General features: G+C 53.3%; 2 protein-coding genes across 4 annotated transcripts in view; one reads left to right on the forward strand and one right to left on the reverse strand.

Annotated features, from left to right (window-relative positions):
- The window catches only part of CFAP58 (cilia and flagella associated protein 58), a 96,218-nt gene extending 81,001 nt beyond the window's left edge, over positions 1-15,217 (reverse strand). For 2 of the 3 annotated variants that reach the window (XM_045023250.1, XM_045023249.1), the window contains exons 1-5: positions 15,063-15,217; positions 12,768-13,049; positions 7,945-8,093; positions 6,375-6,531; positions 3,853-4,047 (exon numbers count right to left, since the gene is read on the reverse strand). In XM_045023250.1, coding sequence (XP_044879185.1) covers positions 3,853-4,047; positions 6,375-6,531; positions 7,945-8,093; positions 12,768-13,049; positions 15,063-15,071 — 792 coding nt within the window. In that variant the 5' untranslated portion in view covers positions 15,072-15,217. Of the gene's footprint in view, positions 1-3,852; positions 4,048-6,374; positions 6,532-7,944; positions 8,094-12,767; positions 13,050-14,563; positions 14,768-15,062 lie in introns of those variants that run through there. The other variant, XM_045023251.1, reaches the window with a different exon arrangement.
- A 7,683-nt stretch (positions 15,218-22,900) lies between these two features.
- Positions 22,901-25,194, forward strand: part of LOC123373943 (inositol 1,4,5-trisphosphate receptor interacting protein) — a 40,977-nt gene continuing 38,683 nt past the window's right edge. The window contains exon 1 of the mRNA XM_045023254.1: positions 22,901-23,232. The gene's annotated coding sequence lies outside the window, so the exon portion shown is untranslated. The remainder of the gene's footprint in view (positions 23,233-25,194) is intronic.

Genomic DNA, 25,194 nt, shown 5'->3' on the forward strand with positions numbered 1-25,194 from the left:
AACCCTGCACCCGTCCACACAACGAAGCCCTTTATAGCAATATAAAGGGCTCTTTAAACCAATTTCTGTACTCCTCCCCGACGAGGGGAGTAGCGCTGAAATCAGTATTGCCATGTCGGATTAGGGTTAATGTGGCCGCAAATCGACGGTATTGGCCTCCGGGCAGTATCCCACAGTGCACCATTGTGACCGCTCTGGAAAGCAATCTGAACTCGGATGCACTGGCCAGGTAGACAGGAAAAGCCCCGCGAACTTTTGAATTTCATTTCCTGTTTGCCCAGGGTGGAGCTCTGATCAGCACAGGTGGCAATGCAGTCCCAAATACAAAAAGAGCTCCAGCATGGACCGTACGGGAGATACTGGATCTGATCGCTGTATGTGGAGACAAATCTGTTCTATCAGAGCTCCGTTACAGAAGACGAAATGACAAAGCATTTGAAAAAATCTCCAGGCTATGATACAGAGTCCACAGCACAGTGCTGTGTGACAAGCGTAACGGAAAGCCAAAGAATCAAATGGACGCTCATGGAGGGAGGGAGGGGGTACTGAGGACTCCAGCTATCCCACAGTCCCCGCAGTCTCCGAAAAGCATTTGCATTCTTGGCTGAGCTCCCAATGCCTGAAGGGTCAAAAACATTGTCCCGGGTGTTTCAGGGTATATGTCGTCAATTTACACCCTTCCCCCCCCCCAAAAGAAAAGGGGAAAAAAAACGTTTCTCGCCTTTTTTCAATGTCACCCTATGTCTACTGCATGCTGCTGGTAGATGGGGTGCTGCAGCGCTGAACACCAGCATCCCCTTCCCAGTGGCAGACGGTACAATATAACTGCTATCCATTGTCATCATCAGCCTGGTGAGTGCTCCTGGCTGGCCTCGGTGAGATCGGCTGGGGGCACCTGGGTAAAAATGGGAATGACTCTTGGTCATTCCCGGCAGATGGTACAAAACGGCTGGTAACCGTCCTCATCTTAGCAACTGGAGGCTGAGCTCTATCAGCCCCCTCCCTTTCATGTCTAAAGAAAAGATTCTGTACTGCCTGGACTATCATAGCAGCGGGAGGCTGCGCTCCCCTCCTGCCCCCACCCTTTAATGTCCTGCCTGGACTATCATAGCAGCTGGAGGCTTCCTCCCCCTCATTTTATCTCACTAAAAAGTCAGTGTTTCTTATTCCTGCATTCTTTATTACTTCATCACAAAACGGTAGCCTAGGAGGGTTGGGGGAGGAGGGAAGCAACGGGTGGGGTTGTTGCAGGGGCACCCCCTAGAATGGCATGCAGCTCATCATTTCTGCGGGATCTCTGAGGCTCTGACACGGAGCGGCTGTGCTTTCTGGTTCTCTAGTACACATACCTCATATTCTAGGCAGGACTGACTCTATTTTTAGACAAATATAGACCCGGGGAGTCATTCCCATTTTTGTCCATGCGCCCCCAGCTGACCTCAGCGAGGCCAGCAAGGAGCACCCATGACAGCAGCAGACGGTACAAAACGACTGATAAACGTCATCTCATCGCCAATTTACAATGGCACACGGTGCAATAGGGCTGGTAACCGTCTCTGCTACCTTGCAAAGGCAAATGAATGCTGCTGTGTAGCACTGCAGTACCGCGTCTGTCAGCAGCATCCAGTACACATACGGTGACAGTGACAAGGCAAAACGGGCTCCATGGTTGCCATGCTATGGCGTCTGCCAGGGCAATCTAGGGAAAAATGGAGCGAAATGATTGTCTGCCGTTGCTTTCACGGAGGAAGGATTGAGTGACGACATTTACCCAGAATCACCGGCGGCACTGTTTTTGCATTGGGATCTCAACCCAGAATTCCAATGGGCGGGGGAGACTGCGGGAACTATGGGATAGCTACGGGATAGCTACCCACAGTGCAACGCTCCGGAAATTGACGCTAGGCTCGGTACATAGACTCATAGACTTTAAGGTCAGAAGGAACCATTATGATCATCTAGTCTGACCTCCTGCACAATGCAGGCCACAGAATCTTACCCATCCACTTCTATAACAAACCCCTAACCTATGTCTGAGTTATTGAAGTCTTCAAATTGTGGTTTGAAGACCTCAAGCTGCAGAGAATCCTCCAGCAAGTGACCCATGCCCCACGCTGCAGAGGAAGGCGAAAAACCTCCAGGGCCTCTGCCAATCTGCCCCGGAGGAAAATTCCCTCCCGACCCCAAATATGGCGATCAGTTAAACCCTGAGCATGTGGGCAAGACTCACCCGCCAGCACCCATGAAAGAATTCTCTGCAGTAACTCAGATCCCATCCCATCTAACATCCCATCACAGACCACTGGCCATACTTACCTGCTGATATTCAAAGATCAATTGCCAAAATTAATTGCCAAAATTAGGCTATCCCATCATACCATCCCTTCCATAAACTTATCAAGCTTAGTCTTAAAGACAGATATGTCTTTTGCCCCCACTACTCCCCTTGGAAGGCTGTTCCAGAACTTCACTCCTCTAATGGTTAGAAACCTTCGTCTAATTTCAAGTCTAAACTTCCTAGTGTCCAGTTTATACCCATTTGTTCTTGTGTCTACATTGGTACTAAGCTTAAATAATTCCTCCCCCTCCCTAATATTAATCCCTCTGATATATTTATAAAGAGCAAGCATATCCCCCTCAACCTTCTTTTGGTTAGGCTAAACAAGCCAAGCTCTTTGAGTCTCCTTTCATAAGAGAGGTTTTCCATTCCTCGGATCATCCTAGTAGCCCGTCTCTGAACCTGTTCCAGTTTGAATTCATCCTTCTTAAACATGGGAGACCAGAACTGCACACAGTATTCCAGATGAGGTCTCACCAGTGCCTTATATAATGGTAGTAACACCTCCTTATCTTTGCTGGAAATACCTCGCCTGATGCATCCTAAAACTGCATTAGCTTTTTTAACGGCCATATCACATTGGCAGCTCATAGTCATCCTGTGATCAACCAGTACTCCGAGGTCCTTCTCCTCCTCTGTTACTTCCAACTGATTTGTCCCCAATTTATAACTAAAATTCTTATTATTAATCCCTAAATGCATGACTTTGCACTTTTCACTATTAAATTTCATCCTATTACTATTACTCCAGTTTACAAGGTCATCCAGATCTTCCTGTATGATATCCCAGTCCTTCTCTGTGTTAGCAATACCTCCCAGCTTTGTGTCATCTGCAAACTTTATTAGCACATTCCCGGTTTTTGTGCCAAGGTCAGTAATAAAAAGGTTAAATAAGATTGGTCCCAAAACTGATCCCTGAGGAACTCCACTAGTAACCTCCTTCAATTAACTTCCTTCATGGACCTACGTGGACGCACACCGCCGAATTAATGTGCTTAGTGTGGCCGCGTGCACTCGATTTTATACAATCTGTTTTACAAAAACGGTTTATGTAAAATCGGAATAATCCCGTAGTGTAGACATACCCCAAGACTGCTATTTTCAACACAGCCTAAGGGAGTTAGGCACTCTAATTCCAGTGAATTTCATTTGCATTTGGGCACCTAAATCCTTTATGTTCCAATGTAAATACCAGCCTAACATACTAACATGATTGAAGCAGAACATATCTGCATTCCGGCCAGAGTATAGAAAGTCTCCTTTTACCATACATAACGATCCTGAGGCCATTTCTTGCCACAAATCTTTAGGCAGTACTCCCTGTTGATTTCAAAGGGGGCTTCTGTTTAGTATGATATAGCCTCTCCAGTGACAGAGAGATCATCATGGGTCTTCTCCATCCCTCCTTCTATTATGAAAATGCTAAAAGAACAATCTAATTTCCTCTGTGTCTGACATCTGACCCTGATACTATTACCAGTTTGTGTTGGAGATAACAGAACCAATTACTGTACCTTCTGTTCCTTGAGCTGCTGTTCCAGTTTTAGGAGCTCCTCTTTGTTCTTCAGCACATGCTGCTGCAGCGCCTTTATTTCACTCTGCTTGTTGTCCATTTCCACTTGAATGTGTTTAAGCTCCTTCTCCAGTTTGTCCTTCTTTCGAGACTCCCGGGATGCCTCATTCTGACGCATCTGGATTTCCTGCTGGAACTGCCATCACACAGTAACAGAGGAAAGAAAGACATTAGGCCCTTGTCTGTCTTTTATTCCAACAAATCAGGTACAGTTTCCCTTTATTCTTATTGTGCTTACCTTTGAGACACAGTGGCTTTTGTTTAATACTGCCTTCCCCTGGATGGAATATGGAAGAACTGCTCAGAGGTAAACAGGCTCCCCTCCTAGGAGAGCTATGCTTTTGGAACCCCAGATGATGGGCTCAAATTATTAATTACAAGGATTTCTTGGTCATCAATCACCATACCCTAAAAGAATCCAGCCAGAAGGCTCTGATGGATTCAACAGAGCTGAGGATACTTACCGCAGCTGAAAGTACCTGCCACCCAAACGCCATGATTTTGACCCTGAGGACTAACCGCAAGAACATTCCAGTAGGGATCCAATGGTGCTTTTCGGATGTTTTCATTTGTAAGTTACCCCATCTGATCCTTGGTTTACAGTCACAACACTAACTTGGGCTCCAAGCTATCTTGCCAGGGCCATGGTTTTGCTTATTGTACCTCACCAAACAAGCCATTTTTATAAATATTTATTATACACAAGTAAACAGTAAAGAAGGAGGGGGAAGCCAGAACACCAAGGCAACATTCGTTGCAACATCTGCTCTTACTCCCTGCCTCTCTATAGAATCTTTTAAAAGAAAAAGCCCCTCACTTAACAGACTATAATGGTGTCAACTATCTTCTGCCTCCCTGGCCCAGCACCCCTCAGAGCCAGCAGGGGATGGGGAAGAGTCAGGATGGGCTGGTCCACCACGGACCATTCTAACCAGCACAGAATAGAGCAGTCCTGTGTGGCTCCACCTGAGCCAAGGCCACCACTGCCTGCACCTTCAGCTGTGCCAGCCACGAGCTAAGGATGGAGCCCTCTGTCTCAGGGTTGTAGCTCAGTTTCTGGAGGGCCAAAGCACGCTCCACGGCACACAACCTATCAGTGATGATGGCCAATGAGCAAAAAGTTTGGCTCTCTGGTTCTGTTAAGCATCCCAACTTTTTAAGGCTCCTTCCATTTAGCCCCACTGATTCTGCCCTCCCTCTTTGTGGCCCTTCCCTAGTCCTCCAACGTTTCCCTCCCTTCAATAAGCTCACAGACCACTCCCTCCCAATAGCCTCCAACAGACCTGGGTTCTCTCCCTGCTTAAGGTAGACAACAGCTCCTCTTCCCAGTTACCACTGCCATTCCACGAAGATCTCATCATGCGACCTAGCAGATCCAATGGTCTACTTGTTGAGCCATGGCTACTCTAATTTCAGATTTCATGGCTCTGTGCCTCAGAGGCAATGTGTGGCCCAGGAACACATTATTTGGATTTGCTAGAGTCTAGATAAAAGGTTGCCAGAAGTGATGGGCTTCTGGGACCCACTTCCTTTGGATGATCCCACTGAAGGGTCCCAGGGCAGGTTGCAGAGAGCAGACTGTGACTATGGTGAGAGCAGAGAAACAATGGGATCTGATTCCATGAAGAGTAGGACATACCCGTAAGTCTAAGGGCTGGGGAAAGTCTTCCCCAGTAAATGTCTGAAATGTTTTCCCCTGCTTTATATCATCTACTCTCTGCTCAGGAAGTGAGAAACCAGGACTTTATATGGAACCCAGGTGTCCCACATGGCAGTGCAGAGCATGACCCCAGGCCTGCTTTACTGTTTGTGCCTGACAAGAAGCCCTGGTGCTAGCTAAAAGGATATATCCACCTCTTTTTGTTTTTCCACTCTTGATTTCAGGTCTCTCCTTCTTGCCTCCTCTTCCTTCTGCTGTCTCTTTCTCTCCTCCAAATCACACTCATTATTTTGTTTCACCTCTCCTTCCCCTATTGAATTTCTCCTTTCTGCGTATGGGAGCCTCCCACCATCCCCTGGCCTCTTGCTCTCTCCCCCTTTACATGTCCGCTTATATATTCTCAGCCTTCTACACCTCCAGCAGGCTTCTGTAGTAAGAGGAACATATTGACAGTATGATAACTCTCAAGGATAGGAAACCTCCTGCAGACATGGAAGCTTCAAATGCAGGAGAGGACAGCCTCAAAGCGAGAGGAAACTATGACTCAGATATCTCCTTCAAATGCAGGAAATTTGACAGCTCTGGAAGGAGTCAATAGTTGACAAACTGCTTTGCAAAGAAAATAGCAGAGAAATAAGGCAAAGGATATAAAGCACTGATGATGAACTCCTCCTTGAGCCTCCGGAAAAGGTCTGGGATGTGAAATGGCCAGTAGCAGCATTGTAGTTAATGGAGATCAATTGCAAAGGTGGGGAATGGTTCAGGACAAAGACGACTACTGCAACCTGGTGAGCTTCACAGACCTGATCAATGCTTTGTTCTGCCTCATTTTTTGCCCTCTCTGTTTCTTGCTGTTGCTCTGTAGCTTGGATTAGATTTTCACGTAACTTCACAACCTCTGACAAGAGCTGGTCTCGTTCCTTTGTTACTTCTTCCTTAAACTTCAGCAAATCCCGGATACTGGAAGAAAGGAAATAATAGTCAAGCAATGTCGCTGTCTCCTTTGGGCTCTCTCTGATACCAGAACAAGCTGTTTTGTGATGATTGGGAGTTTAAAAGTCACTTATTTCATTTTGAACAGCTTTTGAATTAGTCCACTGCAGCTGCCAATCAAATACATGAGCTACATACTATATTCATGAAAGAGTCACGATCAAGGCAGATAGACCCAAAATTTAACCTACCACTCCATAAATAATACTGTCTTTATTTTCACTGCCCTCTTGGGTCTAAAAATCCCACCAATTCCCCAAAACAAGGGTTGTAACAGACAAAAATTCCAGCTTCTCCACCCTGTGCCCCATGGAAAGTCTTTCAGCCACCTCATTTTTGCACTATTTTCCAGGTTCCCTGCACTGCTGCATCCACTCTCTTTTCTGGGGTGGCTGTACCGATGAGGTCTTGCTGCTGCACAAGTCATAAATAAATGACACTTCCTGATCTGAGGAGCTAGCAGTCAAATTCTCTTCATATTATGGCAGCGCCTACGGGCCCCAACTGAAATCAGAGCCTCACGGTGCTAGGCACTGCATAAACGCAAAGTAAGAGACAATCCCTGTCTTGAAAAATTTGCTGCATAAATATACAAGACAGGTAATGGATGGGAGAACACAGAGAGTGACAAAAGCAACTGGCCCAAGATCATCCAGCAGGCCTATGGCAGAACCGGGAAGAGAATCCAGGTGTCCCAACTTCCAGTCTCTAGTCCAGGAGTGGCCAAACCACAGCTCGCGAGCCACATACGGCTCTTTTACAGTTGAAGTGTGGCTCATGGCGCACCACCGGCCCCCATTCTCCACCCACCAGACTGTGGGGGGAGTTCAGAACTTCTGTCCTGCGGCAGGGTGGTAGGGCTAGGGGCTTCTGCCTAGCAGGGAGTGGGAGCTCAGGGCTGAAGCCCCAAGCCCTAGCAGGCTCACCCTGCAGTGCTGAAGCCCCAAGCTCCGGTAAACACGCCCTAACTCTCAGACTTCTAAAGATTGTCGGAGGGTGAGTAAGTTTGGCCACCCCACTGGACCATCATGAGTGCAAACATTTGCAGGATCAGGCTCTCAAAATCAGACACAGATCAGAGAAGACAGGCTGGCAGGTCCTAGGAAAGCTGATAATTTACATTTTCATCTGGCCTCTCTGGGCCTGATCCAACACCCACTGAAGTCAATGGACCTGATTTTCTGTTGTCCTGCACTTTGCATCATCATTTGCACCAGTGAAAAGTGAGTGCAAAGTGGAAGTAAAACACTACTATTTTGATTTACACTCACTTTGCATTGGTGTAAGTGACTACACAAAGTGCAGGGCAATGGAGAACCAGCCCCACTGAGTTCAACGGGCATTAGATCAGGCTCTCTCTCCTTCATGGAAATAACTTACTTGTGCTCTTGACCCAGTGATAATCCAGATCCTTGCTCCACTAATTTAGTCAGGTTCATAATTTCCTCTTTCAGTGAGAGAATGGTTTCCTTTGCTTTCTGCTCCTTGTCATAGGCTGCATCCACCATTTTCCAGGCCTTTTCAATCTCCTGGGAAAACCATGGGAAGACAGTTTAGCAAATTAAATTGGATTCAGAATGAACAACAAAATGAAAACTAATTATGTTTTGTCTTGGTTAATTAATAATACAGGTTTTGGTGGACTATTCAGTCAAGCGCTATCCATTTATAGTCAATTGAGGATCTGGTCCATTTTCTCTAACAGACACACTGGCCTTTACATTTGCAAAGCCTTGTTGTAAGATTTTGGTTGCATGACTCCCACTGAAGCCAATGGGAGTTTTATGGCCAAAAACTCACTCAACTCTGAGACTTCATGTCTTAAGGGATATTAAAAAAAATCACAAATCTGTCTTAAAATGTTTCATCTACTCTAGTTACAAGTAACACCTAAAATCATTATAACTGAGATTAGAGTAGTAGAAAAAAAGACTTCTTTCCAGTTTACTTTGTTCATTTGTTGATGGCACTGTCACAGTTCAGTGCAACTGCACCTGTATTCCCTCTCCATGGTCCCTCAAGGCCATCCAATACTTGTCACAGAGTTTCAGACTAATTCCACAAAATCACTTCAGTTGTTTCCCGTGTAGAGAGTTAGTGCAGCCCTGCTTCAGCAAAGCACTTGAGCATGTGCCTAACTTTAAACCCTTATATAGTCCTATTGACTTCACATGTCTTAGTTTAAGCAGTATTTAGAGCTGTAATGGAACTATTCTGTGCTTACATTTAGGCAGATGCTTACATATTTTGCAGAATCAGAGTCCTAGTCAGCCTCCTTTGGTTGTAGGTGGGGGGTTTTTTTTGGTTTTTGTTGTTGTTGTTGTTGTTTGGAGGGAGAGCTGGGAGGTGTCTTTCACCCAGTAACTGGAGAGAGGAAAACTTTTTGTAATAGGAAAATGTGGTTGTGACACCACAAAAATTGCCAGATGACTAAGGCACAGTTGCAGTATCTGAAGCTGCTTTTAACTTTTTTTGTAAATTTACTAGATTCCATGTTAAGAGTGTCCCTTTAATATCTTATGAAGGTTGTGTAACAAACAGATGGAAGTTAACAGTCAAGGCTGGCAATTGTCTCTAACTCTCAGTATTGTGGGAGAAGGAAAGAAAGGCAAGCCAAAAGTACTAATTAAGAATCAAATGCCAGACTTACTAGGAATCTGGAGACTTGTTTCAGATTTAGACCCCAAACCTTTCAATGCAACTCTGTATAGACATTAGGGTCTGTGCTAGTAGATCCCGATATCAGGGCTCCCATCCAACTTCCACTAAAGTCATGGGGAATCTTTTTATTAACTTCACTTGAACTTGCAACTTTACTCAGGTGAGTATTCTCACAGAAGTCAATGGGGCTACTCAGGTAAGTAATGATTGCTCACCTGAAAGTAAAGGTTACACGGTTGGGCCTGTAGATTCTTATGCTCTTTATGACAAAAATTCAGTTTGCATACACACTGATCTAGGGCAATATGTAAACATGAGACATCCTGAATGGGATTTTGCAATTTACTTTAGCTGGAACAGGACCAAGCCTAATGTCACCTAACTGTAGTAATCTGTTTCAAACTTCAGGTGGAGGAATGGGAGGTTGCTTCTTTTACATTCAAGATTAAAAGCAAGGAAATTTCTGATGATGGAAACCTCTGGTTTTTTTAAAAATCACATATTACTCATTGGAAAGATAGGACTTAGAAAATACAGAGCATGTCACAATCCTTTAGATAATCAGATTATAATTAGTAATTTAAAAATGCTTTGCAGTTTATTGCATAATTAACGCCAGAGACTGAGCTATACTTGATGTTTGTACTAACAGAAAATTTGTGGAAAAGATTTCTGGTAATTATGAAGCAGCTAGTTCATAAGCTGTAACTGCTTCACTGTATTGGTGTTTAAGTAACAAAAGTGATTGCACCAATTTAATTTTTCAAAGCCTGAGGGCTTGCCTACACATACAGTGTTGCAGTGGAGCTGCAGTAGTGTTTAGTGAAGACACTACCTGCAGGGATGGGAGAGTTTCTCCCATTAGCATAGTTAATCCACATCCCTGAGTGGCATCTATGTCAACGGGAGAAGCCCCCTCCATTGACACAGCGTTGTCTACACCAAGAGTTCAGTCAGTATAACTGCATTGCTCAGGAGTGTGGATTTGCCTCATCCCTGACTGATATAGTTATACCGACATAAGTCTGTAGTGTAGACCAAGCCTGAAAGTGAGTAGTGCTGGTTAACTGTCCTGTGTTGACTGCCCTGGAGAATGAAGTCCTGTTAGCCAGAGCCAGGGCAGCGCAGCCTTCTGAACACTGCTCTGATGATGTCCCTCCATCCTAACCTGGTGGGACATCTCTAGAGGCAAGTGTGAAATTCATTCTCTGTGGTTCAATTCAGTACTTAGCTCTTTGTTGACAGTCAGATCAGAGAAGCTATTGTTTGAAGTGTACATAAGAAAATGGATTGAAACCATAAAACACAGCGCTGAGCAGCCTCAAATGGTAACAACTATTGATCACTATTGACCGGGGCCACTTTCCTGCAATCTGATCTAAAGAGTCAGGCCTCTGCACCTGAACATTTCAACCGGACTTCACAAGGTGCCTGGGTCTGCTTCTGCTGTGCAGACTGCAGGACTGGGGCCTTCTTTTGGATTTGACCCAGTGATCTAGAAGGAAAAGGCTCTGCACTCATTACCTCAGTGATCCAGTCAGTCACCAACATTTAGCTCTTGACTTTTATTGTTTTTGCAGGAACAGCCCCAAGAGAATTCTCCTTTCTCGAGCACACACTGTGATAAAAGACCCATGGCAAGGCCACAGCTGGTCCGAGTCACCTTATTCAGGCTTGCAGGGTTCAGACATTGTGGCTCCAAAACTGCAGTGTAGACATTCAGGCTATGGCTAGAACCCTGTCTCTGAGACCTTGCAAGGATGGGAGGGTCTCAGCACAGCTCCAACCCAAGCCCAAGTGTCTACACTGCAATTTTTAGCCCTGCATCCTGAGCCCCGCGAGCCCAGGTCAGCTGACTTGAGCTCTGAGACGCGGCGCTGCAGTATAGACATACCCACTGAAACATCAGAATGGATTTTTTATTTTGTTTTAATTTAGTAAAGGAAATATGCCTCAAAGTTCTACTGGGAATTGAATCTACTTGGTCATTTGCATTATGTACATCTGACGATCTTTTCAAAGCAACTAGTTAGTGGAATGACAGTGAAGTACAATAAAATTAGGATTAGTCATAGGATTCCTTTTCAGACAGCAAAACAGCATGCAATTTTGAGGGTATACTGAAAAAAATCAATAGCAACTAAAGAGTTTCTCAAAGACATGATAAGAACATTTTTGTAACAATGTTATAGTGATACCTGAATATTAGCCCAAAGATTAAGCCTGTTAGCCAAGCTGAACAATACCTGTGCTCTATGCTCCCACATCAGCACATCCCTGTGCTTTAAAAGGATAACAGTTATGAACTGTTTATTGTGCACTGTCTCTCTAACTGTAACATATTGTCATGCACCCTTCCCACACGAGTCTCTCGGCTGCTACAATGGTGGGTGCTGTTACTCTGTACATCCCTTCAGCCTCATGGCTGCTGAGATTAGCAGAGATAATATCCTTCCCACTCTACCCCTCTTCAGCTTTATGGCATTTGCGAGGGGGTTTCTCTGCTACCCTATCACCCTCCCCAGCTTCCACTTTTTGAGTCTACTTCCCCATGAACAGTTCCAGTGCCTGCCTCCACTCCTGCTGAGAGATTGCCCAGATAGGAGCAGAGTGAAATTGACATGATTCACATCAGTTTCACAACCGTCTACAAAGATCTGATTAGCAACAGGAAAAACCTGCAAGATTCTAGACAGTTTTCATTCTGCCACAACTTGGGGAAGCCCTGAGCAGTAGCAGAGGCACAATAACACCTCCAGGGTGTGGTGTTCCGTCCCATCTAGTGACACCGAGACCACTTACAGAGCTATTAATGAATCTACTCTACAGCCTTAGCTAAGAGGAATATGGCGTTTAGCTCATGCAGTAGAGTCTCATGCACTGAGGTCTCATGCTCGATCCCGCTTGCCAATTATCAGGGTCTGTCGGTGTTACATCTGCAGACTTGGGATGATAGCACTGCCAAGAATTTACACTCAGATCACATATGGAAGGTTGTCTTCTCAAACATAAGGACAAGAAGCTTAATATTTTTAATGACAATTTACAAAAGTTGATGACACTCCCCTGGGGAAAAATCCTATTTGCAATAGGCAGGTGAATTTTTCATGTCTTGGCAATATTTAAAATGTATATAGCATTTCAGAAACATCAACTAAATAATCTCAAAATGCCCCTGTGAAGTATTTAATATTACTCCCATTTTACGGATAAATCAGCTTAGGCACATAATTAGTAACTCCTTTGAAGCCAACAGAGTAAGAGTGGATTGTGTAAATGAGCACAAAATTAGACTGATAGACATTAAGAGACATGTCCAATGCAACTCAGCAAGTCAGTAGCAGAGCAGAGGTTCAGAAGGGTTCAGCTCCCAACTGAAGGGTTCAGCTCCCAACTCTATACTCAATCCACTAGCTCACATCACTTCTCTATAGCAGAACTACATCTTCAAGACATTGAACTGACGAAAATTTTCCATCAGCTTACTTCTGTGTCCCCCATTAAATATTTTCTGCTCATGTTTAATTCTATTTAAATTTTACCCTCTTCAGTGATGCTATTGTCGTCTGATCATCTTGAGAGAGCTTCAGGGCTGCAGCCACTTTAGCCGAATTCACCACAATCTCAGCATTCAGCTCCCTGCATTTTGACATGAGACGCCTTTCATTTTCGTAGGATTTCTTCATAACTGTGTGGAGCTTCTCATATTCTATCCGGAATTTCTCCAGACTTTTATCTCCCGTAAGTTCACTGATGACTTCTTGGAAGTCTTTTTCCAGTGCTTCAAAGGCATTTTCTTCTACACACGGTCTTTCATACCTTTCCTGTATTAAATAAGGTGGATAATCAATTAGCAAGAGGAGTTCAAAAATCTCAGTTTTTCCGGCAGATGACCACAAGAGATAACAGCAATATATTAATGACAGCTCATTGGTAACTAACCATGATGTAAACCTTCTGTGTAGCAGCTCCCTCCCCTATGAAATTCACATTCTATTCTATTTTTTAAATAGATATCCATTAATTCTACTGAAATAACTTGATCTTCAAACAGTTGGAGCTCCTGAAATTGAGCATGACTACTCTAAAACTAGATCTAAAAAAAGGCGACTGTTGCTATAGCCTTTAAACTTGCATCAGCTACTTACTTAGCTGAGCATTTTAACCCCAATTCTTCTGTGTACCCCACATCCTCCAGTCAGATATATGCTCTCTGCAAAGATATTTCCAGCACATCATTGTCTCTCAGCCAAGTTTGGCTCTGCCACTGACAGTATCATCCCATTACCAGGAAGTTCTACAATTGGTCCTTTCACCCAGGGAGTTTTGATTAATCTCAGCTATGTGGACAAATTTTGCCAGCCTTGTGTCTGGAGACCCAACTCAATGGTTATTGATAGCATTTTCCTATTTTCATGGTAGTGAGAATTCCATGCTAGTATGAGAAAACTACCCCCTCAAACCTTGCCCACTTGCAAACAAAAACCAAAACCCTATAGATATAGGTTACCAACTCAGCACACTCAGGGCCACATTCTGCTCTCCTTACTCACACAAGTAGTCCCACTGATTCACAGAGGGAAACCTGGTGAATAAGAATAGCAGGATTTATTCCTCCCAATTTCTCGGGATTACATGGAGTCAAGTTTCTCAGAATATGTAGATGATTTAAAATTGGAGATGGCTACACCAGATCCTCACCCACCTATCCACCCATCAAAATTTAGGTAAATTCAGATCTAGATTTAAACACTGTGATTCAGCCTTTTCTCTATGCCAAACTGAACTAGGACACTGAGTCCAAATCCTCCATATCTCTCCAGAGGATCTGATTGAGATTTGATTCCAGATTCAAACTGGAGGTTCATCTTTATTTGAAAGTCTGTAGGAATCATAGGATGAAACTGAGCAAAGGAAATGTAAGCTGAATATCAGAAAACGAAAAGTGTTCCCAACAGTGTGGAATAGTGGGAGCTGCAATCGGCCAAACCTGCAGACACAGCAGGTAAACAAACCGGCCCAGCCTGCCAGGGTGCTTACCCTGGCGGGCCGGGGGCCAAAGGTTGCGGATCCCTGATTTAGAGATTAATGAGACTGCTACAGCATTAGTTAAGGGCCATTGGGCTTTTATCTCATGCAGTAGAGGCTCATACACTAAGCTCCAGCGATCTCAGGTTTGAGATCCCACCCTGCAACAACTGGGACTTGTCAGTGTTACCTGAGCCCACTGCACTGCTCTCATAGGGAGGAGGAGTGGGTCGCAAGTGGTGCCAGACCCAGCAAAGGAATGTCTTTATTAATTGGGTTGCTGAAGGGCACACTTTCAGTATGATCTTACCAAAGTTGCTGCTCCCAGATTATGACAGACATCCCCGTCTTTTCTCAGAGTACTTTAAACACCATGGTTAGGCACTTGGGGACACTTACACTGGTGACCCTCAGAGCAGGAGCTCCAAGCCACAGGGCTGGGATGGGCTGAGATGCTAATGAGGGAAGGGGCAGGACAGAGAGGGGGGAGGAGAGAAGGGGATAGGGAGGAGAGGGCAATGGGGGTGGCGAGGGGGGTGCACAGGGAGTGGAAGGGGGAGGAGGAGGAGAGAAGGGAGAGGAGAGGGGATGGGGAGAGGGGGAGGAGAGAAGAGGGGACAGAGAAGGGGATGGGGAGAGGGCAGTGGGGGTGGCGGGGTGCTCAGGGAGGGGGAGGAGGAGGAGAGAAGGGAGGGGAAGGCGAGAGAGGGGCGCAGAGAAAGATGGGACGGGCAGGCGGCTGGGAAGGGCAGAGGGGCGCATGGGGTGCGGGCGGGAGAGGAAGGGGAGGGGGCGGGAGGGCTGCTCACCTCGCTCATCTTGCCGCGGGGCAGGGGGCCGCAGCCGGGGGCTCAGGCCCGGCGCTGGGCTGAGGGGGCGGCGGGTCCCCGCGGGGAGGGCCGGAGGGGGGCGGATTTCGGCGGCTCCGCCGGGTCTGGCTCCCGGGAAGCGGCTGTGTACACGGGCCGCCTCTCCGTCTCCTAGCAACCGGCTCCCCCGCCCCTCTGCTCTCTGCAGTGGGGGGAGGCTGGGGCAGCGGTGTGGGGACGGAGCAGGGCGGGGATGAGGTGCACAGCGGGGGGGTCACTAAGGCAGGGGGTGTGGGGACGGAGCAGGGCGGGGATGAGGTGCACAGCGGGGGGGTCACTAGGGCAGGGGGTGTGGGGACGGAGCAGGGCGGGGATGAGGTGCACAGCGGGGGGGTCACTAGGGCAGGGGGTGTGGGGATGGAGCAGGGCGGGGATGAGGTGCACAGCGGGGGGGTCACTAGGGCAGGGGGTGTGGGGACGGAGCAGGGCGGGGATGAGGTGCACAGCGGGGTGGTCACTAGGGCAGGGGTGTGGGGACGGAGCAGGGCGGGGGATGAGGTGCACAGCGGGGGGGTCACTAGGGCAGGGGGTGTGGGGAAGGAGCAGGGCGGGGATGAGGTGCACAGCGGGGGGGTCACTAGGGCAGGGGTGTGGGGATGGAGCAGGGCGGGGGATGAGGTGCACAGCGGGGTGGTCACTAGGGCAGGGGGTGTGGGGACGGAGCAGGGCGGGGATGAGGTGCACAGCGGGGGGGACACTAGGGCAGGGGTGTGGGGATGGAGCAGGGCGGGGGATGAGGTGCACAGCGGGGTGGTCACTAGGGCAGGGGGTATGGGGACGGAGCAGGGCGGGGATGAGGTGCACAGCGGGGGGGTCACTAGGGCAGGGGTGTGGGGATGGAGCAGGGCGGGGATGAGGTGCACAGCGGGGGGGTCACTAGGGCAGGGGTGTGGGGACGGAGCAGGGCGGGGATGAGGTGCACAGCGGGGTGGTCACTAGGGCAAGGGGTGTGGGGACGGAGCAGGGGGGGATGAGGTGCACAGCGGGGTGGTCACTAGGGCAGGGGGTGTGGGGACGGAGCAGGGCGGGGATGAGGTGCACAGCGGGGGGATCACTAGGGCAGGGGTGTGGGGATGGAGCAGGGCGGGGATGAGGTGCACAGCGGGGGGTCACTAGGGCAGGGGTGTGGGGACGGAGCAGGGCGGGCATGAGGTGCACAGGGGGGGGGTCACTAGGGCAAGGGGTGGGGGGATGGAGCAGGGTGGGGATGAGGTGCACAGGGGGGGTCACTAGGGCAGGGGTGTGGGGACGGAGCAGGGCGGGGATGAGGTGCACAGCGGGCGGTCACAAGGGCAGGGGGTGTGGGGACGGAGCAGGGCGGGGATGAGGTGCACAGAGGGGGGGGTCACTAGGGCAGGGGGTGTGAGGATAGAGCAGGGCGGGGATGAGGTGCACAGTGGGGGGGGCACTAGGGTAGGGGGTGTGTGGGGACGGAGCAGGGCGGGGATGAGGTGCACAGCGGGGGGGTAACAAGGGCAGGGGGTGGTGGGGACTGAGCTGGGGGGGGATGAGGGGCACAGCGGGGGGATCACTAGGGCAGGGGTGTGGGGATGGAGCAGGGCAGGAATGAGGTGCACAGTGGGGGGGTCACTAGGGGAGGGGTGGGGGGAAGGAGCAGGGCGGGGATGAGGTGCACAGCGGGGGGGGTCACTAGGGCAGGGGGTGTGGGGACGGAGCAGGGCGGGGCTGAGTTGCACAGCGGGGGGGTCACTAGGGCAAGGGGTGTGGGGATGGAGCAGGGTGGGGATGAGGTGCACAGGGGGGGTCACTAGGGCAGGGGTGTGGGGACGGAGCAGGGCGGGGATGAGGTGCACAGCGGGCGGTCACTAGGGCAGGGGGTGTGGGGACAGAGCAGGGCGGGGATGAGGTGCACAGCAGGGGGGTCACTAGGGCTGGGGGGGGGAGGATAGAGCAGGGCGGGGATGAGGTGCACAGTGGGGGGGGTCACTAGGGCAGGGGGTGTGGGGACGGAGCAGGGCGGGGATGAGGTGCACAGCGGGGGGGGTCACTAGGGCAGGGGGTGTGGGGACAGAGCAGGGCGGGGATGAGGTGCACAGCGGGGGGATCACTAGGGCAGGGGTGTGGGGATGGAGCAGGGCAGGAATGAGGTGCACAGGGGGGGGGACACTAGGGGAGGGGTGTGGGGATGGAGCAGGGCGGGGATGAGGTGCACCGTGGGGGGGGTCACTAGGGCAGGGGGTGTGGGGATGGAGCAGGGCGGGGATGAGGTGCACAGCGGGGGGGTCACTAGGGCAGGGGGTGTGGGGACGGAGCAGGGCGGGATGAGGAGCACAGCGGGGGGGGTCACTAGGGCAAGGGGTTTGGGGATGAAGCAGGGTGGGGATGAGGTGCACAGGGGGGGTCACTAGGGCAGGGGTGTGGGGACGGAGCAGGGCGGGGGAAGAGTTGCCAACCGTGGGGTCACTAGAGCACGGGTGTGTGGATAGAGCTCGGAAGGGAAGAGGTGCACACCGGGGGGGGTCTCTAGGGTAGGGGTTGTGGGGACGGAACGGGCGGGGATGAGGTGCACAGCGGGGGGGTCACTAGGGCAGGGGTGTGGGGACGGAGCAGGGCGGGGGATAAGGTGCACAGCGGGGGGGGTCACTAGGGCAGGGGTGTGGGGACGGAGCAGGGCGGGGATGAGGTGCACAGCAGGGGGGTCACTAGGGTAGGGGTGTGGGGACGGAGCAGGGCGGGGATGAGGTGCACAGCGGGGGTCACTAGGGCAGGGGGTGTGGGGACGGAGCAGGGCGGGGATGAGGTGCACAGCGGGGGGGTCACTAGGGCAGGGGGTGTGGGGATGGAGCAGGTCGGGGATGAGGTGCACAGCGGGGGGGTCACTAGGGCAGGGGTGTGGGGACGGAGCAGGGCGGGGGATGAGGTGCACAGCGGGGTGGTCACTAGGGCAAGGGGTGTGTGGGACGGAGCAGGGCGGGGGATGAGGTGCACAGCGGGGGTGGTCACTAGGGCAGGGGTGTGGGGACGGAGCAGGGCGGGGGATGAGGTGCACAGCGGGGGGATCACTAGGGCAGGGGTGTGGGGATGGAGCAGGGCGGGGATGAGGTGCACAGCGGGGGGGTCACTAGGGCAGGGGGTGTGGGGACGGAGCAGGGCGGGGATGAGGTGCACAGCGGGGTGGTCACTAGGGCAGGGGGTGTGGGGACGGAGCAGGGCGGGGATGAGGTGCACAGCGGGGGGGTCACTAGGGCAGGGGTGTGGGGAAGGAGCAGGGCGGGGATGAGGTGAACAGCGGGGGGGTCACTAGGGCAGGGGTGTGGGGACGGAGCAGGGCGGGGATGAGGTGCACAGCGGGGTGGTCACTAGGGCAAGGGGTGTGGGGACGGAGCAGGGCGGGGGATGAGGTGCACAGCGGGGTGGTCACTAGGGCAGGGGGTGTGGGGACGGAGCAGGGCGGGGGATGAGGTGCACAGCGGGGGGATCACTAGGGCAGGGGTGTGGGGATGGAGCAGGGCGGGGATGAGGTGCACAGCGGGGGGGTCACTAGGGCAGGGGGTGTGGGGACGGAGCAGGGCGGGGATGAGGTGCACAGCGGGGGGGTCACTAGGGCAAGGGGTGTGGGGATGGAGCAGGGTGGGGATGAGGTGCACAGGGGGGGTCACTAGGGCAGGGGTGTGGGGACGGAGCAGGGCGGGGATGAGGTGCACAGCGGGCGGTCACTAGGGCAGGGGGTGTGGGGACGGAGCAGGGCGGGGATGAGGTGCACAGCAGGGGGGGTCACTAGGGCAGGGGGTGTGAGGATAGAGCAGGGCGGGGATGAGGTGCACAGTGGGGGGGGTCACTAGGGCAGGGGGTGTGGGGACGGAGCAGGGCGGGGATGAGGTGCACAGCGGGGGGGTCACTAGGGCAGGGGGTGTGGGGACAGAGCAGGGCGGGGATGAGGTGCACAGCGGGGGGATCACTAGGGCAGGGGTGTGGGGATGGAGCAGGGCAGGAATGAGGTGCACAGTGGGGGGGTCACTAGGGTAGGGGTGTGGGGATGGAGCAGGGCGGGGATGAGGTGCACAGCGGGGGGGTCACTAGGGCAGGGGGTGTGGGGATGGAGCAGGGCGGGGATGAGGTGCACAGCGGGGGGGTCACTAGGGCAAGGGGTGTGGGGATGGAGCAGGGTGGGGATGAGGTGCACCGGGGGGGGCACTAGGGCAGGGGTGTGGGGACGGAGCAGGGCGGGGATGAGGTGCACAGCGGGCGGTCACTAGGGCAGGGGGTGTGGGGACAGAGCAGGGCGGGGATGAGGTGCACAGCAGGGGGGTCACTAGGGCAGGGGGTGTGAGGATAGAGCAGGGCGGGGATGAGGTGCACAGTGGGGGGGGTCACTAGGGCAGGGGGTGTGGGGACGGAGCCGGGCGGGGATGAGGTGCACAGCGGGGGGGTCACTAGGGCAGGGGGTGTGGGGACAGAGCAGGGCGGGGATGAGGTGCACAGCGGGGGGATCACTAGGGCAGGGGTGTGGGGATGGAGCAGGGCAGGAATGAGGTGCACAGTGGGGGGGTCACTAGGGTAGGGGTGTGGGGATGGAGCAGGGCGGGGATGAGGTGCACAGCGGGGGGGTCACTAGGGCAGGGGGTGTGGGGATGGAGCAGGGCGGGGATGAGGTGCACAGCGGGGGGGTCACTAGGGCAGGGGGTGTGGGGACGGAGCAGGGCGGGGATGAGGAGCACAGCGGGGGGGGGTCACTAGGGCATGGGGTGTGGGGATGGAGCAGGGTGGGGATGAGGTGCACAGGGGGGGTCACTAGGGCAGGGGTGTGGGGACGGAGCAGGGCGGGGGATGAGGTGCACAGCGAGGGGTCACTAGGGCAGGGGTGTGAGGATAGAGCAGGGCAGGGATGAGGTGCACAGCGGGGGGGTCTCTAGGGTAGGGGTGTGGGGACGGAACGGGGCGGGGATGAGGTGCACAGCGGGGGGGTCACTAGGGCAGGGGGTGTGGGGACGGAGCAGGGCGGGGTAGAAGGTCCACAGCGGGGGGGGTCACTAGGGCAGGGGTGTGGGGACGGAGCAGGGCGGGGATGAGGTGCACAGCAGGGGGGTCACTAGGGGAGGGGTGTGGGGACGGAGCAGGGCGGGGATGAGGTGCACAGCGGGGGGTCACGAGGGCAGGGGGTGTGGGGACGGAGCAGGGCGGGGATGAGGTGCACAGCAGGGGGGGTCACTAGGGCAGGGGGTGTGGGGATGGAGCAGGGCGGGGATGAGGTGCACAGCGGGGGGGTCACTAGGGCAGGGGTGTGGGGACGGAGCAGGGCGGGGATGAGGTGCACAGCGGGGTGGTCACTAGGGCAAGGGGTGTGGGGACGGAGCAGGGCGGGGTCTGAGGTGCACAGCGGGGTGGTCAAGAGGGCAGGGGGTGTGGGGACGGAGCAGGGCGGGGGATGAGGTGCACAGCGGGGGGATCACTAGGGCAGGGGTGTGGGGATGGAGCAGGGCGGGGATGAGGTGCACAGCGGGGGGGTCACTAGGGCAGGGGGTGTGGGGACGGAGCAGGGCGGGGATGAGGTGCACAGCGGGGGGGTCACTAGGGCAAGGGGTGTGGGGATGGAGCAGGGTGGGGATGAGGTGCACAGGGGGGGTCACTAGGGCAGGGGTGTGGGGACGGAGCAGGGCGGGGATGAGGTGCACAGCGGGCGGTCACTAGGGCAGGGGGTGTGGGGACGGAGCAGGGCGGGGATGAGGTGCACAGCAGGGGGGGTCACTAGGGCAGGGGGTGTGAGGATAGAGCAGGGCGGGGATGAGGTGCACAGTGGGGTGGGGACACTAGGGCAGGGGGTGTGGGGACGGAGCAGGGCGGGGATGAGGTGCACAGCGGGGGGGTCACTAGGGCAGGGGGTGTGGGGACAGAGCAGGGCGGGGATGAGGTGCACAGCGGGGGGATCACTAGGGCAGGGGTGTGGGGATGGAGCAGGGCAGGAATGAGGTGCACAGTGGGGGGGTCACTAGGGTAGGGGTGTGGGGATGGAGCAGGGCGGGGATGAGGTGCACAGCGGGGGGGTCACTAGGGCAGGGGGTGTGGGGATGGAGCAGGGCGGGGATGAGGTGCACAGCGGGGGGGTCACTAGGGCAAGGGGTGTGGGGATGGAGCAGGGTGGGGATGAGGTGCACAGGGGGGGTCACTAGGGCAGGGGTGTGGGGACGGAGCAGGGCGGGGATGAGGTGCACAGCGGGCGGTCACTAGGGCAGGGGGTGTGGGGACAGAGCAGGGCGGGGATGAGGTGCACAGCAGGGGGGTCACTAGGGCAGGGGGTGTGAGGATAGAGCAGGGCGGGGATGAGGTGCACAGTGGGGGGGGTCACTAGGGCAGGGGGTGTGGGGACGGAGCAGGGCGGGGATGAGGTGCACAGCGGGGGGGGTCACTTGGGCAGGGGGTGTGGGGACAGAGCAGGGCGGGCATGAGGTGCACAGCGGGGGGATCACTAGGGCAGGGGTGTGGGGATGGAGCAGGGCAGGAATGAGGTGCACAGGGGGGGGGTCACTAGGGGAGGGGTGTGGGGATGGAGCAGGGCGGGGATGAGGTGCACAGCGGGGGGGTCACTAGGGCAGGGGGTGTGGGGATGGAGCAGGGCGGGGATGAGGTGCACAGCGGGGGGGTCACTAGGGCAGGGGGTGTGGGGACGGAGCAGGGCGGGGATGAGGAGCACAGCGGGGGGGGTCACTAGGGCAAGGGGTGTGGGGATGGAGCAGGGTGGGGATGAGGTGCACAGGGGGGGTCACTAGGGCAGGGGTGTGGGGACGGAGCAGGGCGGGGGATGAGGTGCACAGCGAGGGGTCACTAGGGCAGGGGTGTGAGGATAGAGCAGGGCAGGGATGAGGTGCACAGCGGGGGGGGAGCAAGGGTGGGGGTGTGGGGACGGAACGGGGCGGGGATGAGGTGCACAGCGGGGGGGTCACTAGGGCAGGGGGTGTGGGGACGGAGCAGGGCGGGGGATAAGGTGCACAGCGGGGGGGGTCACTAGGGCAGGGGTGTGGGGACGGAGCAGGGCGGGGATGAGGTGCACAGCAGGGGGGTCACTCGGGTAGGGGTGTGGGGACGGAGCAGGGCGGGGATGAGGTGCACAGCGGGGGGTCACTAGGGCAGGGGGTGTGGGGACGGAGCAGGGCGGGGATGAGGTGCACAGCAGGGGGGGTCACTAGGGCAGGGGGTGTGAGGATAGAGCAGGGCAGGGATGAGGTGCACAGTGGGGGGGGTCACTAGGGCCGGGGGTGTGGGGACGGAGCAGGGCGGGGATGAGGTGCACAGCAGGGGGGTCACTAGGGCAGGGGGTGTGGGGACGGAGCAGGGCGGGGATGAGGTGCACAGCGGGGGGGTCACTAGGGCAGGGGGTGTGGGGATAGAGCAGGGCGGGGATGGGGGGGTCACTAGGGCAGGGGGTGTGGGGACGGAGCAGGGCGGGGATGAGGTGCACAGCGGGGGGGTCACTAGGGTAAGGGTGTGGGGATGGAGTAGGGCAGGGATGAGGTGCACGGTGGGGTCACTAGGGCAGGGGGTGTGGGGATAGAACAGGGCGGGGATGAGGTGCACAGCGGGGGGGTCACTAGGGCAGGGGGTGTGGGGATAGAGCAGGGCGGGGATGAGGTGCACAGTGGGGGGGTCACTAGGGCAGGGGATGTGGGGATGGAGCAGGGCAGGGGATTAGGTGGGGTGGCGAGGAGGTCATTAGGGCAGGGGTGCAGGGATGGAGCAGATTGGGGAATGAGGTGGAACAGCAGGAGGTCACTAAGGCAGGGGGTGTGGGGATGGAGCAGGGCGGGGATGAGGTGGCTTTGGATAATGGTGGCACTGCATGGTTGCAGCATTTGTCAAACCCAGAGCATTGGCACTGAGGACCTAAAAGATCCCCCCAACTTTGGGAAAGGCAGCTTTGATCATCTCCCACTCCATCCCATCCCTCTTCCTTCACATCTCTTTCTAGTACAGCATTTCCAGCACAGGATCCCAGAACATTATTACAAGCTACATACCGGGCCACTGAAATGCAGCCACTGGGTAGGGGCTAACCATCCAGCATATAGCCCAACAGTGCAGCCAAGGGGTACGCTGAGACAAACTCCTACTCATACACAAAATGCCTGGGGATTATTAGAGAGACAAGATGGATGAGGTAATATCTTTTATTAATATTATTAAACATCTTCCCAGAATAGACAGATCAACAGGTTTTAAGTTCTCATCTGGAAGAGCCACATACGTCTACCATCTACCTCAAAAGGATGATGGGCTAGATTGAGCCTGCAGAGAACTGAACTTTTGGCTACAGGGAATTCAAGTATTTCACATCAGAGTTAAAGAAGATTCAGATACTCAGCACCTTTAAAAAACTGGCAACTTATTTCAGGGCCTTAAAATAGATTTTGATGCCTATCTTTCCGGCTCCACATTCAAAAACGTTAGCCCTAAATCTCTCTGAGCCTCAGTTTTCCCAACTGTAAAATGGGGCTAACAATACTTGCCTACATCATAGATCTGTTGTGAGTCGTGCTGGTTGGGAATTGTCCAACTAAATGGCTTTTCATCAGAAAATGCTCTTTCATTGAAACCAAAATGTTTTGCAGGTGGGATTCCTGCAGAAACCTGGCATCATAAAATATCAGGGTTACTAGGGACCCCTCAGGAGGTCATCTAATCCAAACCCCTGCTAAAAGCAAGTCTAATCCCCAACTGGCCCCCTCAGAGATTGAGCTCACAAACCCTGGGTTTAGCAGCCAATGCTCAAGCCACTGAGCTATCCTACCAACTCACCTAACAGGCTGTCAGGGAGCCTAGGTTTCCAGGGCCTGCTTTTCTGGGACCACTAGGGCTTCCAGACTTCCTGCTATAGAGCTAGGAGCCTGGAAGCCCTTGTTTTCCAGCCCAGGTGTATTGAGACTGTAAGGTCTTTGAGGCTGAGACTGTGCCTTACTATGTTTTTTCACAGTGTCTAGCACAAGGGTGCCCTAATCTTGATTGGGGCTTCTAGGTCCTTCTGTGATACAAACAAATAATAATAAATTATAAACTTTTCTTTCCCTTGTCTACAAAGGAGGGCTGAAAGCCCAGTACCTTGTTTTACCAGTTAGATGGCAAAATGGAGAATTTCAGGTCTAATTTTATCATTGTGGCTAAGGGGTAGGCATGCATTTTAAACTGTATTCTGCAGGTAAATGACTCGTATAAAACTGCTATCATGCTGACTGTTTCCAACCCAAGGGCAGACTGATGAAAAAAAATCTAGCGTTGTTTTTCCTTATTGTTTATTATTCCTCTAGCATGATATGAGTGCATGGCAACAAAAAAAAGAAGACAAAGTCTCTGCTCCAAAGACCTTACGACCTAAGGAGCCAATCCTCCAATCTTTCTTCACCAAGGAAGTTTCTTATGTGAGGAAGGGTTGAGGGGTCTGCTTCTAAATTTGACAGGCAATCAAAAATAAATGATAGGGATGGAGGGAAGAGCGCAACATCAAAGAAAAACTGATGCAGCTTCAAATTTCCTTCTTACATACAATCACAAAAATGTACTGCTGGAAAGAACCTCAAGAAGTCATCTAATCCATCCCCCACACCAAGGCAGGATCAAGTACACTTACACCATCCCTGACAGATGTTGGTCTAACTGGTTCTTGAAAGCCACCGATCATAGGCACTGAGTTTCTAATCTGCTGGGGGGGGTGCTCCCCCGTGGCTCTGCCTAGGCCTCACCCCCACTCTACCCCTTCCCCTCTTCTTCCCACCCCGTCTCCACCCCACCCAGTTCCACCCCCTGCCCCAGCACGCTGCGCTCTTGCTCCGCCCCTCTCTCCCCCAGCACCTCCTGACGCCACAAAACAGATGATCCGCGGCAGGCAGTAGATGCTGGGAGAGATGGGGAGGTGCTGATCTGTGGGGCCTGCCGGAGGCACTGGGGTGAGGGGGAGGTTCTGGTAGAGGGGCTGCCGGTGGGGTTTTCCTGTGGGTGCTCCAGCCCAAGAGCACCCATGGAGTCAGCGCCTATGCCACCAATGATGGGGATTCTACAACCTCCCTAGGTAATGTGTTGCAGCCCTTAAATATCCGTTAGATAGAATGAACAGGAGTACTTGTGGCAC

This window comes from Mauremys mutica, chromosome 7, assembly GCF_020497125.1.
Source record: "Mauremys mutica isolate MM-2020 ecotype Southern chromosome 7, ASM2049712v1, whole genome shotgun sequence".
NCBI classification, from domain to species: domain Eukaryota; kingdom Metazoa; phylum Chordata; order Testudines; family Geoemydidae; genus Mauremys; species Mauremys mutica.